General features: G+C 59.0%; 1 protein-coding gene across 17 annotated transcripts in view; it reads right to left on the bottom strand.

Annotated features, from left to right (window-relative positions):
- Nucleotides 1-9,217: 9,217 nt before the first annotated feature.
- COBL (cordon-bleu WH2 repeat protein) overlaps nt 9,218-14,378 on the bottom strand; it is a 152,968-nt gene continuing 147,807 nt past the window's right edge. For all 17 annotated transcript variants that reach the window (XM_032476275.1, XM_032476277.1, XM_032476279.1 and 14 more), the window contains 3 exons: nt 14,154-14,273; nt 13,264-13,527; nt 9,218-10,473 (listed from right to left, as the gene is read on the bottom strand). In XM_032476275.1, coding sequence (XP_032332166.1) covers nt 10,456-10,473; nt 13,264-13,527; nt 14,154-14,273 — 402 coding nt within the window. In that variant the 3' untranslated portion in view covers nt 9,218-10,455. The remainder of the gene's footprint in view (nt 10,474-13,263; nt 13,528-14,153; nt 14,274-14,378) is intronic.

Raw genomic sequence — 14,378 nt, 5'->3', positions numbered from 1 at the left:
TCTTATATTTAATTTTTTATTATAGGCTATTATTACAAGGCATTGGATAGATTCCCCTGTGCTCTACAGCAGTTCATTGCTGTTTATCTAATTTTGTATGCTTCAATTAAAATTTTTTAAAAATTAAGAAGAAAGGAATTAAGAGTTTTTAAGGCATCAGTGCCCGGGTGCAGTTGAAAACAGGTTCCCCGGCTGCCCGCCCCTGCGTCCTGCAGACCAGCTGTTTTCAAAGACCCCAGAAATGAAATGCGATTCTGCGTGGGCACATGTCAGCCGGTCCTAACAGCTGTGCGGGGTCCGCAGGGTGGTCGGGGCCAGGGGGAGCCTTGTTTAGAAGCCTCGGAGGGAGACAGTCTGGCTCGGGGGGCCTGCGTGGGAGTGTGTGTGGGGGAGGCCAGCATCCCTAGGGGACTGCGGCTGTGGTCCTCTCTCTGACGGACACCCTTGGAGAGCGGGTCAGATGTAAGATGATGGACACGAAGGACAAGTTTTATCCAAGCTATTTGCAGACTGTTGCAGGTAAATCACACTGTGACAGAGGAAAGATGGCTAGTAACTCTTGGATGAACTCGGCATCTTTAAAGCAAGCATTTTACAAAAGCCACCTGTGGATTTGGTCACAGGGCACAGGGCAGAAGTTCAGATCTCCTGTCGGCCCGCTGCTCCCCGTGTGATTGCTGTTCCTGTGCGTGCTCTCTGCACAGGGAGGTGCCACTTTTCTACACTCTTGGAGACCCCCTCCCTCTTCCCCACTAGAGTGTAAATTGGGTCAGGGGCTGGGAACACACAAAGCTCAAGGCGGACGGCCCGGGTGAGGCGCTGGGGGGTGAGGGAGGCGTTGCTTGGACCCCGGGGAGGGGTGATGAGGGTCTCCTTCCAGGGATGAAGGATGCAGCCGGGCCGGCTCCCGCTGGGCCGCGAGACAAGGAATCTCACATGCGGAAAACGCGCCGGTGCCCGCGATCCCCAAGCCCACCCCCGTGCCACTCACCGCAGGACTGTCTGGCCTCTGTCCCCTTGCCGTCTCACGGACAGCGCGCCTCCAGATCCCCAACTACTTCAGGCATCCCTGTGTCTGCTCTTGATGGAGAGAGGCCTTCAAGGCATTGGCCACCTTCAGCTTAGCACAAGGCACGCAACACTCGGCTGTCACTGTAGCCTGAGGCCAGAATGCGGCCACGTGCTCAGCAGCTGGGAAGTCTGGCCGGGGGAAGGCGCGGATGGCGGGGACCCCGGCTCCCCGTGGGCGGTAAGGAGCTGCAGGGAGGCAGGTGCGTGGCCCCACCTTCCGACTCTGCTGTGCGTGGAGTCTTGGGGTCCTGAAGATGTCCCCTCTAGAGCTGGACCCTCCGCAGCCGTCTTCCCGGACTTGACAGGGGGACACAGTCAAAACACAGGCTTTGGAGCAAGTGGAGGGGTTGCCTCCATTTTTGCCTCCAACCCCAAGGGCAGTTGTGGGCAGTGGTTACACTCTCCGTGTCTCCCCGTCTGCAAAATGGGGACAGTATCCACCTGCCGCTTACCTCGTAGAGAACTGAGGGTGCTCGGGTGCAGGTAGCCATCCTGTCATCAGGGGCTGAGCTGGGGCGCCGCGGCCATCACCTGTCCCAGCCTCCTGCGTCGCGGGCATCAAAGCCAGCATTGTTGTTCGTCCTTTCGGCTTCCTCCCTAACCCGCCTGCCAAGGACTCCCCATGTGCTCGCAGCCCAGCCCGCCTGAGAAGGTTCCAGCTGAACAAAGGCCTCACCATCGCGTCACTGTTTCCTTTTGTTTGCACTTTGATAACCCCCGAAGCCTGGTGCAGACTTTCACTATTAAAAACGGCCCTGTTGAGCAGTGAGCAGTCACAGGCACTTTCCGGAGCTGGCCGTGGGCGCTGGTGCCCAGGGTGCCGGTGCAGTCACGGGTGCCTGCCTGGGGGAGGCGGCGCTGGCACCTGCTGCGGGTTGGGAACCTTTGCTTGGCTGCCCTCTGCCCCCACCCAGGAGTCCTTTGGTGGGGGTGTCATTTCCACTGGGTTTCCTTGGCCACACCCCCTATCTTGGCAGTGAGCGAAGAAAACGTTTTTGCAAACTGGAAGGCAAACTGGGGGCAAGCATTGCAGAGATACGCGTCTCCACACCACGCAGGGCGCTTGGTGAGCACAGAGGGTTTCTTCAGGCAGAATTAGGAAACCTTTACAAAGGAGGCATAGCTTGGGGTTAGATCCACGAAGGAAGCCCCCTGAGAGGACCCTGGTTTCCACGGGGTCCCTTTCCCTGGCTCACTGGCTGGTGGCAGGGGCGGGGTCCCCTGGTGGCCTCCATCCTCCTGCCCAGCTCAGGGGGCCGACCCCGGGCTCCTCCCCCCGCCCGGGGCTGGCTGTCTGGCCTCCGGGGTGTGTGTGCGCCTCGCCACCTGCCTTGTGTGGATAACGTAAACACAGAGCTGTCCGAGGCAGGCAGGCACTTGGGCGATGCTCGGGAACACTGAGTTCGGGATGCCCAGGGCCTCGCTGCATCCGTGGGGGGACGGAAGCAGGGCGCCGGCTGGAGCGCGAGGACCACGCGCGCGGCGGGGTGGCCGGGGCGTGGTCAGCCTGAGCCTGTGCGGAAGCCATCGGGAGGGGGTGGGGGGGCCTCTGTCCTGCCCCCCACGCCCCTCAGGGACGTGGGTGAAAGCAGGAAGGGGGCTGGCCGTGTCCCTATGACGCTTGCAAGGATGCGAGCCCACTCCATGGGCAGGAGGCAGCCCGGGTTCTCCAAGGGCTGGAGGGCGGGCCTGGGCACTGGGCACTGGGCACGGGGCTGGATGGCTTTGTGAAAGTCAGGAGCGAACTGACACCCCTGCCCTTGGGTCTTAACCAACTGGTGGTGGGGAGGGCGCTCAGCAGCAGGCGCTGTGAGGGTCCCGGTGAGTCACCCTGCGTCACACGTTAGACCGAATTAACACCCAGCAGTTAGAAGGAGTGACTCCTGCAAGCGGGGGAACGGGCTTCAGCGGCTTTCATGGCTTGTCCAAGGCCCTTGTCCCCGTAGCGGGGCGCCGGCCCCCCCTCACTGCTGAGCGTCTGGTGGACGCCACCTTCATCTGACGGTCACTTACAGAATGTGGAGCTGTCCCGAGGCTTCGGTGGCTCTTGGTCTGCAGCCAGTGCCCGAGCATTCAGTTTTGTTTTGCTTTTTACGGAAACGATACATTGTTTTAAAATGCAGTGTGGTTGATTTACAATGTTGTGCTCGTTTCAGGTGCGCAGCAGAGTGGTTCAGTCACACACACACGTAATCTTTCTCAGGTCTTCTCTGTTGTAAGTTGTCTACAGATATTGAGAGAGGTTCCCTGTGCTGTACAGTAAGTCCTTGTTGTTTATCTATTCTGGCTGCAGGGTGCTGGGTACTGGGTGCAGTGTGCTGAGTGATGGCTGCAGGGTGCTGAGTACTGGCTACTGAGTCCTGGGTGATGGCTTCAGGGTGCTGGGTGCTGGGGTACTAGGTGATGGCTGCAGGGTGCTGGGTGCTGAATGCTGGGTGCTGGGTGCTGAGTGCTGATTGCTGGCTGCAGGGTGCTGGGTGATGAGTGCTGGGTACTGGGGTGCTGTGTGCTGAGTTGCTGGGTGCCGGCTGCAGGGTGCTGGGTGCTGGCAGCAGCAGAAACAGTCGAAGCAGCTGCTCCCGAGGCGCCCCTCTCCTTGCCTGGAGCTGCAGGCCCTCAGAGCCGGTGGGGGTGAGGTGGGACGTGCCCACTGGGCTGAACATGGGTCAGGTGTGTGTCCTGAAGCAGGAGCCAGAGAAGGAGGCAAGGAGGCCCTGCCTTGGGTCAGTGTGCCCAGCACCACGGGGAACAGAAGCCTCCCCAGCGAGGAAGCTCGACGGGACCGGAGGCTGGAGGCAGACAGACAGCACGCAGACCCTCATTTCAGCGAGAGTCCGCGCCACCGGCCTCGCGTCCGTCCCCTCCAGGGCCTCGGTGCGACCTGTGGGCCTGCCTGTCTCTGTCTCGCCCAACCCTGAGCCTGCGCACTGGAACTTCCCCATCCGAAGAGCCAGAGGAAACAGAAGGTCCACGGTGATTACCGCGTTACCACCACGCCCGCCCAGGCCCTCGAGTCCCGGGCTGTTTGTTCCAGGAGCGATGTTGGAACCAGTTTGCGAGAAGTGACGTCTGAACGAGCTTGCCCAACCCTGCGTTCTGCAGATAAGGACAGGGGCTCCGAACGCGTCCTGGGTCACAGGGTCGGAACCGCCCTGCACCCCCCAATGCTACACGCTTCTGTCACCTCAAAGCTTGGATCACATTTTAACTGTGCATTTCCCATCATGTTTTATGTATCTGCAAACATTTTACACTTGATTTGATCATTTCTGACTTTTCTTTTTTTGCTCACAACTTCTAAGATGCTTTTTCTTTATCTTCGGCTTTCTTTGGTTTCTCTCTGATTTGTCTAAACGTGGACTTCATTTTCCCGCAGGGCCCTGCACCTTCCGAGGAAAGCGGACCTTGGCGATCAGCTTGGGTGTTTAGCTGATGAGATGGCCCAGCCAGGGGTGGAAGGCATGGCTTGAGCAGACAGTGAGGGGGGAGAGAGGGGAAACTGAGGCAGGAACTGTCGGGGGAAAGGCGTGCCAAGGGTTCCCAGGAGGCTCCAGAAGCTGGAAGAGGCTTCAGAGGGAGCAGACCCTGCTGACCCCTTTCTTTTAGGCGTCCAGCCTCGACCAGGTGAGATAACAAATTTCTGTTGTTTGAAGCCACCAAGTTTGTGGCATTTTGGATAACAGCCCTGGGAACTGAATACAGCATCTCAGTGATTCAGGAAAATTTACAGCCATTCTCTCTTCAAAATTTTTTTCCTTTTGTTTTATAAGGGAGCGGTAACTAGGTTTATTTATTTATATTTGGAGGAGGCACTGGGGATGGAACCCAGGACCTCGTGCCTGCTAAGCACACACTCTACCCCTGAGCGCTACCCTCCCCCCTCTTAATTTTTCTAACTTTTGTTAAAAAATTTTTTATTTTTTTACTTAATTTTTAATTTCTAAATTTTTAATTGAGTTACAGAGTCAGTTGACAACGTTGTGTCAATTTCTGGTGCACAGCACAGTGCTTCGGTCATACATGAACATCCATACATTCATTTTCATATTCTTTTTCACCGTGAGCCACCACAAGATCTTGTATATATTTCCCTGTGCTCTACGGTGTAATCCTGTTTATCTATTGTATATACACCTGTCAGTGTCTGCAAATCTGAAGTCCCGGTTTATCCCTTCCCACCCCCGTCCCGACCCTCCCGCCTGTTTGAATGTTAATCCAGCCTCAATGTCTCTCCCTTTGCTGCTCAGCCTCTAATGAAACCCCAGTTCTTCTCAGAGACCCCAGCACCTCTCTCCTCCTCCGGCCCTCGTGCTGTTTATCTTTCATCCCCTGTGCCCCTCGAAATAACCTCTCCCTCACCAGTTTATAAACGCTGCCTTTAGCTGTGTCGAATCCGCTGTTAAAACGACCCACTGGGTTTTCCATTTTGGTTATTTTATTTTATTTTTTAAAAAACTCTAGAGTCCTTGGTGGGGACGGTTTCCTTTTCCGTGCACACATCCGTAAGTCTGTCTGGAAGCTTTCAGCACCATCACTGGAAGCTTTGACCATTTCTGTGTGATCATCCAGGCCCACAAGTCTTTGCCCGACTCTCTGCCCCAGCGTGTTCCTGCCGGTTCTCCATCCTGGGCTCCAGTCTCCACGTCTGCCGGGTTGGCTCTGTCTGCAAAACCACTTGCAGAAATAACAGGGGGTAACGGATGAATGCAGTTCACGTCTAGGTGTTTGGGGTCACGAGGAACCTAAAAACCACATGGCACCAAAGTCAAACCCTTAAATCAGCCGGGGTCACCACCTGATGCGAATCTGTGCTCTGCTTCCCCTGGGACCCGTGCCGTGGCTCACTGCCACTCCCAGGAGGTGGCCCTTCGGGGTTCCACCTTATTGTGAGGAGCTCCTGTGAGACCCCCCCCCAGCCGCCACCTGCTGTGAGCCTGGGGCACGGACTCCTGCTCCTGTGCTCCATGAAACCTTAAAAAATTAAAGCTCGAATCCCTGTGCAGCAAATGTGTCAGGCAAAGAGCGGCTTCTGAGGGCGGGTGACCCACCTGGGTTCCCGCTTCCTCTGCCGTTCAGATCTGGCGGCTCCTTGCCGTCTATCAGCTCTTTGCTGCTTCCAAGAACATTGACTCTTAACTATGCACCAGCTTTTTTAATGTTTTGTTTTGTTTTGCGCAGCAGAGCGAGTCCAAATTCCCCGGAGGAGGCCCCTCGGGCAGCCCCGCTGTGGACGCGGACGCCTCGTGGGTACCAAGCAAAATTGTTGCCGGAGCTGCGAAGGGTGTTTGCTCAGAACCTTCCCACCCCCACCGTCAGCAGGAGTGAACACAAATCGTCAAGTCAAAGGGTCCAGGGATAAGAAAGGTGCCACAAACAGGAGCCCAGATGGAAACAGCTGGGAGCAAGGTGGGGACGACGCTGACCTCCGACAGACCGAGTCTCATCAGATGCTGATGTGGTTACATATTAAATGACACACCCACCGCTGGCCGGACCGGACCTTAAGGGCCGAGACAGGATAACCGGCAGGTGGGGTGGCCCCTCACTCCTTCGAAAAAGCCCTGCCCCTCCGCACCCTCAGCCTCACTCCTCTGCCCTCGGCTTCCCCTCTTTACAGTTAAATCTCTCTCGCCACGTGGGCGAGAGGTTGTCCGGGAACTTGGTCCTCACTCCAGCCTTGGCCGCTGAATAAAGCTTGTGCTGTTTCCATCTCAGCTTCAGTTCCGTCATTTGGCTGCTGGAGCTGGGATGGAAAAAGGACCTCCCCTGCGGAGGCAGAGAGCCTTGGCCGGGCCAGGGACCCAGGCGGGTCCGTATAAGATTTAATTCATCACTCTGGGAAAAGCGAGCATCCGCTGTCTGGCCATCCGGCCCCTCTGCGCCTTCCTGCTTTGCTTGCCCTGACAGCCATGATGTCACCGAGCCGCGGGGACACTGCGGTGGGGACTGCTTCGTCCACACCACAGCGTGGGAGCTGGCGGTCCCCGGCCGGGCGGGCTCATTGCTGAAGGACATGCACTGTTGGGGGCGAGAACTCCTGCCTGGTTCCCAGGCCCCCCGCCTCTGGCTCACCTGTGAGTCTCCCACAGCCCTGGGTGTCCCTGGAGGGCCCAGTGGCAGATGGCGGGGAGCATCCTGGTGTCCGGCCGCCCACGGCCTTCCCCTCACTGCCTGGCTTCTGAGCTGCTCGTCCACCCCTCGTCCGAGCCCCTTCTTAGCTGACCCGATGCCACCGCCTTGCTGGCCTCCTGCCCTCCATCCAGGGCTCGGCCAGCTGTGTCCATGGCTGCAAACCTGTCCCGGATGACAATTCCACCCTTCCTCCCGGCCTTCCCATCACTGCAGCTTGGAGGCTCCCCAGCTGTCTCCTCTGCCCCCAGTTGGGCATCTGCCCATCAGCCATTGACTAATCAGATCCTTCTGGAACTTTCTCCCTGGGGTGACCTGTCTCAAGGCTGAGCAGGGCAGAGGGAGGGCTACGGGCGGGCAGACCGGATCCAGAAATGCAGGCGCCATCCATCCGGATTCGGTCAGAAGGGCGAACCCACATTCCAGGGCTCACCGTCCATCCTGGGGTCCCCCCTGGGGGCAGCGGGGCAGTGATGCAGCTTTAAGAGTGGACTGCTTAGTAAATAGGGTGCTGCTGTAAAAAGCAGAGGGCCAGAGCTCCGTGTCCCTGCCGGCGGGTCTGCTACAGGCGTCAGGAAGTGATGCGGCCCAGGAAGACCGGAACAGCCACCCCGGGCTCTCGGCGCCAATGCGGGCAGGAGACCGCAGGGCTGACCGGAGGCCGCGGGCCAGGACCGGGGGAGGCACCGCTTCACTCCCGACCCTTCTGAGCCCCCTCTCGCCTCCTGGAAGCCTGGGGGTCACTCTGCTGGTACCTCGGATGCTACGGCGGGGTTCCTGCCAACGGGAGGCAGAGCGGAGGTGGGGAACATCCCCGACTGGACACCGGAAACCCAGGCTCCCATCCTGCTTCCTGAGATGCGTTTACTGACGTCTCATCTGCCCCCAGCAACGAGGAAGAGCATAGACTTTATTTCTAAACTGGGACGTTTGGGGAGAAAGAGGGGATGCTCTGCAGGGCTGGGTTTTGCAGTGGGTGGGGCGGCAGGGTGGGTGCTGTGTGTTCCCGGCGAGGCGTAAGGGGAGTAGGACCACAGGCCCTCGGGATCCATCAGCGACTTGGTGGCAGTGGGGAGGGTCCAACGGGCGTGGGAACAGGGATTTAACTCTGTAGGGACAGGGAGCAAAGAAGGGTTGATTTAACCAAGAGGACAATGCAATCAGGCTGCTGCATCTCCATGGATCACGGTTGCCTCGCCTGGAAAACGGTGCCTCCCGGCCAGTCAGGTAGCTGGAGAGCCCCCCAGAACAACGGTGAAGCTCTCTGCCGAATGATGGAAGCTTGATGCCAAAGTGGGTGCCACGCCCCACATCACAACCCCACACCCAAGCTTCAGCCCGGCTTGGGGTGCAGACCCTAACGTTAATTCAACAAACCATGGATTCAGTATAAAGTTGGTCCCGTCCTGTGTGAGCAGTAATGAGCTAGGATTGGGGCGTGCACTCGGTTGGACCACTTTTCTTGTCCCCAGAGCCCATGTCTGGGCCCCGCAAGTCTGCTGCTCCCCTGGCCTGCTCTGGGAAATGAGGCACCAATTATGTGTGAGCACTGGGGGGCCAGCAGTCAGGGAAACTGTATGACACCCCCCTGCCCCCCATACTTCTGCACTAGCCTCTTTCCTGTTCGTCTACCACACCAGGCAAAATCCTGCCTCAGGACCTTTGCACCTGCTCTTGCCCCTGCCAGCTAGGCGTTCACCCATGGTTTGTGCTCTCATTTCTTTCAGGTTTTTACTCAAATGTCACCGTAGCAAGGGGCCTGTCTTCGCCACCCTCTGGTGCTCCTTCTGTGTTCATGATTTTCTCTGAATCACTACCCTACCAGCATCTAAATGGACTCAACATTTTGTTCACTTGTTTTGTTTATGATGCAAACTGCCACGGAGGCACGAATTCTCCCGTTTTGTCTGCTCTAACCCGGTAATGATTGATGGAATAAATGAACCTTTTCTTTCTATTCTGGGGACAGGGCATGCAGACAGGCTGCTGCCGGAAGTCATGAAATTCACACAAGGGCTACAGTGTCACCTTCTTTTATTTGTGGCACGAAGAGACAAACAGCAGGGACAGTGCGGTTTGAGAGCAACTGGCTGGATGCCCTGGCCACCCCGGGGAGGGTGCGGGGCGTTCCTCGGACCACGCGGGGCGAAGTTTCCACTCTCCTTGTCATACATTCAAAAATGACCTCACCGTATTCGTTGCTTCATTTAAGACAGAAATTTGACTTCTCAATTTCTCCTAATTTCTGATAACCTCTTAACGAGCTTCTTTCCAATATAATAAAATGTGAAAAGCCACGGCCTCAGTTAACTTCTGTTGTAAATGATGGGGACCGAACCCGCACTGTCAAATGTGAGCGCGATTTTGATCTGATCCGGGCGACAGGCGGACACCCAACGTCCCCGCTCCTGGCCCTGCATCGGGTTCCTAAGCGTCTTGGGGGAGCCCCCGGGCTCCGTGCACAGCCACCTCGGGGGCAGGCGTGCTGGACCTCACAGCCCGCGGGGAACAGCTGTCCAAGGGGGGGCGCCGGCCGGCCACTCCAGCGCCATGCTGATCCCCGCCACCACCCCTGCCGCAGAGCTCAGCGCTGCCCTGCTCGTGCGTCACATGTGACTCTTCCTCCAAGTGACCACAGGTGACTTTTAATAGCTTAGCTGGTCAGATCATGGTCTGCAACCTTCCATGAAGCCATGACCCCAAATATTTGAGGAAGAAAAACCAATACTTCCATTAACTCCTTAAAGTCACCTTGGAAAGCATCCTCCCATTTTTTTTTTTTTCTCACACGTAGCATCAAGTAGCCAATTACATTCAGATTGTTGCGATCGACTCACTGATTTTTTTTTTCCCCCTAGAATTCAAAAGATTTTAAGCGACTAAAGGGTTGTGACCATCTGTACGTGTAAAAGTCTCAAAGGTCCAAAATCGATCTAAGGCGTGAATGGTCCCCTCTGCTTTGTCCATCAGAGGAACTACGTACAGTGTTGGGGTCCCATTCACCGGCCAACAAGAATCGTTTATTGGCAACTTTCAAGATTCAGAGGCAAAAATATATTTCCTTGGCACAAGCCGCGTGGCAGTCACGTTCCCAGTCCCCCTCCCCCGGTGACGGGGAACCAAAAATCAGTGAGGCGGGTTTTGGCCTGGAGACGGAGCAGGCCGGTCCCGAGGCCCCTCGCCCCGCGGGGTTCCTGGGTGGTGACCCGGCGTCCCGTGGGCAGGTGTCTGCCGCCACGTCGCCTTCTCGCTGGTTCACACGAGCAGGGGCACCTGCGGGGAAGACAGAGCCACCGTCACGAGGGGCGCGTGGGGAGCCGGGGGCGCGGGTGGGGCCAGTCCCACCTGGGGACGTTGCTCCTCCCAGACGCTGAGGCATCACACCGTTCGCATCCTCCTCACAGCCCCGAGGAGAAAGCGATCAGAAACCCAGGCAGGCCTGGGTGCTGGGAAAGAAAGCCTGGAAGCCCCCGGAGGGTCTCCGATGCCCCCAGCCCAGCCCCCTCTGAGCCTTTCTTGGACAAAAAGAGTTCCCAGCACAGCTCTCGGGGAAAGGCTGTCCGGCTCCCAGTCTTGGGGGTGGGGGGTCCTCATCCAGCCTCTCCCCTGGCTGGAGGTGGGCTCGGCGGCACGGACCCCGACATCACTGACCACCCCCTCCACCCCGAGCCCAGCTCTGCTTCCCCCCTGGGGCAGCCCTCCTCCTGTGCTTGGGGGTAAATTTTTCCCTTTTTAAATAAATCTTTAAACATCTTTCGCTACCCAACGCCCCGTCTCCCGACTGTCAACTTATTTTTCAGGTCTGACGAGAACTGGGGGGGTCTTTACTTCTTGGGGTAACAGGAGCAACCTGGGAATTGCCCCCGATTTTAAGACGGATGCGATAATGATGAGGGAATAGAGGGGTTCTGTGCACACGGACCCCGAGCTGCGCTCGCCCGGTCTGGAGAGCCAGGAAATAACGGTGGCCAAGAAGGGGTGCTTTCTCCCTTCTCCCCAAAAACGGGTACTGAGCACCCGCTCTGTGCCCGGCGCTGACTGAGGTGCTGGGACCCGCCGGAGCTCAGGGTCCCGGGCTGTGGCAGGAGAGGCACGCATCACACCGAAGTGACACCGAAGTCAGAGCGGGGGTGTGATTATGCAGGGAAATGAGGGGGTGCTGTGACAGGGACCGGGGCTCGGGGAGAATTTCTGCGGAACTGAGCTTAATACAGCAACAGCCAGGCGACTGGGAAGTAGCTGGTAAAACACAGGGAACAGCCCTCCAGGAATGGGGAACAGCATTTGTGGAGGCCCTGAGGGGTCACCGCAGTGGGTAGCCTTTTGTCCCAGGTGACAGGCGTTCCTGGGTGCCAGCTGCAGGAAAAACAGGTCCCCTGGTAGAGGGCAGGACACAGGCCAGCGAGGGCACACCGGACCCTGTGCCCCCGACCTACTCCAGGGTAACCGGCCCGCATCAAAGGTCCAGCCGTTTGAGCCCAGCGTGTGATGTCTGGCTGTGGACGGTTTTGACGTCCCCGCCCGCAGTCACAGAACTTGCGTTTCTCTCGCCCACAAGTGAGGGCCCTCGGGCTCCAGAGGACGGACGTTCGCTGCTGGCTCCGGGCCTCCCGGGGCCCTTGTGGTGATGGTGTCACGTGTCTGCCACCAGCAAGGGCCGGGACCCACGTGTGGCCCGAATCAGTTGGTTCCCGCGGTGGGAAAATGTGCGCCTGTGAGGGCCCCGGGGCAGCGGGGAGGCCGTGGGGCTGAATGAGGCCTTTCCCAGGGCCCGGCCGCCGCCCTGACCTAGTTAAGGCCTGGGACAGGCCACTGCGGACACCTGCGCCCCGCTTCCCGGTCTGCGAAATGGAAGGCGCAGCCTTTGAGTCCAGGAAGGGGATGGAGGAGATGCCCACTCATCTTTTGGGGCTTTTGTCAGACCTCTAGTTTTGCGAGACATCCCCAAGGCCAGCGACAAACTCCATACTCCCGTCTCCCTCCCCTGGCCGAGAGCCTCGGGGGCCGCATACAACACTCCATCCATCTCTCCATCAAGAGAAGCTCCTGCAGTCCCCGGACCCTGGTGGGTTCTCAAGAAATGCTTGCAGGGTGATGGCTGGACCCGTGAATGTTCTGAATGTAAACACGGATCAAAGGACCCCAGGTGTCCACCCCAAGCCCCCTGAAATAATGCATTTAAATCAGACCCACGGAGGCTGTCAGACGCAGGGAGTCTCAGCACTGATGTGACAGCAGATGCCAATGGGGGTCCCTCTGGGCCCGGCCTTCAGGAAGAGAGGGCGGTGTTCACTGCAGGGGGAGCAGCGGACAGAGCGGGGCGCTTAGCCGGGACCCAGGTCGCTGGAGGAGTCCGGGACCAGCGCACAGCCAGAGGCGGAGGGATTCGGTTTGCACCGCGGAACAAGGCACATGGACCGCCCATCGCCTTGAAGAGCGAACGGCAGACACATTTTTAAGGTGATGATTCGTCCTGCATCCAATGTACGCTTTTGGATTTTATCGTAAGCAGCACTGTCGCCAATGCAAAACTTGTGTGTTAAAGGAATGCTTTAGCCGTGAGCCCCGCACGCCCCAAAGCCAGCCTAGGATGGCCGGGCGCCCTGGGTAAAAACTGAGGGGCTCACGCATCGCAGCCCCGAGGAAGGCAGCAGCCCCGCTGGGACCCAGGGTCCCCCCGGCCACACGCGTCCTGGAGCCCGTGGGCAGATAAAGGGGCGTCCGCTCACACCGACAGCCCAGCTCACACTCGGTGGCGCCCGGAGCCCTACTTTTATGGTGTTTTCCTCAAGGCTTTGCAGCTTTAAAAGCCCCAAAGGTGCGAGAGCGCAAAAGAGGCAAAGCGCAAACGATCTGAGGTGCAGATGTCACAAGGCGCATGCGTCTGCCCCAGAGCCACCGGGCACCTCCTGGGACGGAAGCCACGCCCAGCGGGGAAGGGCCACCCAATCAGGCTTCTCAGAGGAGGACGCGGTTGGCCCTTATTGGCCGCATGTGTCCCGGGGGCCCAGGCCGACGGCCCCACCCCGCCAGGAACAGTCACACGCAGTCACTCATCCTCACCTTTCTCAGCCTCGCGGCCCCGGTGCCGGAGCGGATGGCGTCCAGCAGGGCCTGCCTGGCATCCCCGGGGCTGCTCAGGGGGCCCGAGCTGGCCCTGGGCGCCGTCCGGGATGTGATGGGGGTCTGGGTGGCCGGAGGGGGCGGCGGCGGCGGGGCGGCCGGGAACTGGACCCCGAGGTCTTCGGGCCCCGGGGGTCCCGACCCGTGTGCGGACAGCACGGCGTCACGGAAGCTCTGGAGCTCCTCGGAGGCGGAGGAGGACACCTAGCAATGAGACGGTTCCAGGGCAGTGTCCCAGAGGTCCTTCCCGAGGGGGCAGCGCGGGGCACCAGACCCTGAGCAAGCCGAGCGCTGTCCCGCGGCTCCCCCAGGCCCTCCGCGGGGCCAGGGACGATGGCGCGGGGCAGGTCCTGCCCGGCCGGGACGCCCCCCTCCTCCGGCCTCAGCGTGGCATGTCTGCACATCCAACACCCAACCGATGGGGACGGTCCCTACCCCAAACCCGAGGAGAGGGTGCCCACCCCGCTCTTCTTTGGATTCTGGTTGTGGAGGCTGGGTGACACCCCGGCCCTGAGCTCCAGCCAGGCTGGTCCCGAGGCTGCACGCGACCAGCTGGCAGCCCCATTCGCAGAGCTGCGAGGCTGCAGACTCCCGCCGCTGGGGGATCTAAGCCTTGAAGCTGGGCTGGGCGTCCCCGGGAATCTGGGGACATGCACAGTGAGTGCTGGGTGTGCGGACAGGACCGTCACATCCAGGGAGGGAGGGAGAGTTTCTGCAGCGTCTCGCCCATGGTGGAGTTGGCCACTCCGATGATGACTGAGCAGCACTCAGAAAACCTGAGCGCTGCCCGGCATGCGCAGCATCCCCCGGTCCCTGGGCCCCTCTCCCACCTTCCGCAGGCTGCAGGCGCCTCTGTGTCCTCGGATGGCCGCCAGCAGGGCCGAGCGCTCGCTGTCCGCCTCCGCGTGGGACGGGGTCTTTGGCCCTCGCTCCGGGCTGTGTTCTGCAATCTGGAGTATTAACCGGGTCATTTCAGCACATTGCACTCGGGAGGTGGGGAAACCCTGACGGGAAAGCAGTGCTAAAGGAAACCCGCATTCATCAGTGCGATGTGA

The sequence above is a fragment of the Camelus ferus genome, unplaced genomic scaffold (genome assembly GCF_009834535.1).
Source record: "Camelus ferus isolate YT-003-E unplaced genomic scaffold, BCGSAC_Cfer_1.0 contig313, whole genome shotgun sequence".
Classification (NCBI taxonomy): domain Eukaryota; kingdom Metazoa; phylum Chordata; class Mammalia; order Artiodactyla; family Camelidae; genus Camelus; species Camelus ferus.
The sequence above is the reverse complement of the archived record's forward strand: the minus strand, read 5'-3'. Positions and strand labels throughout refer to the sequence as shown.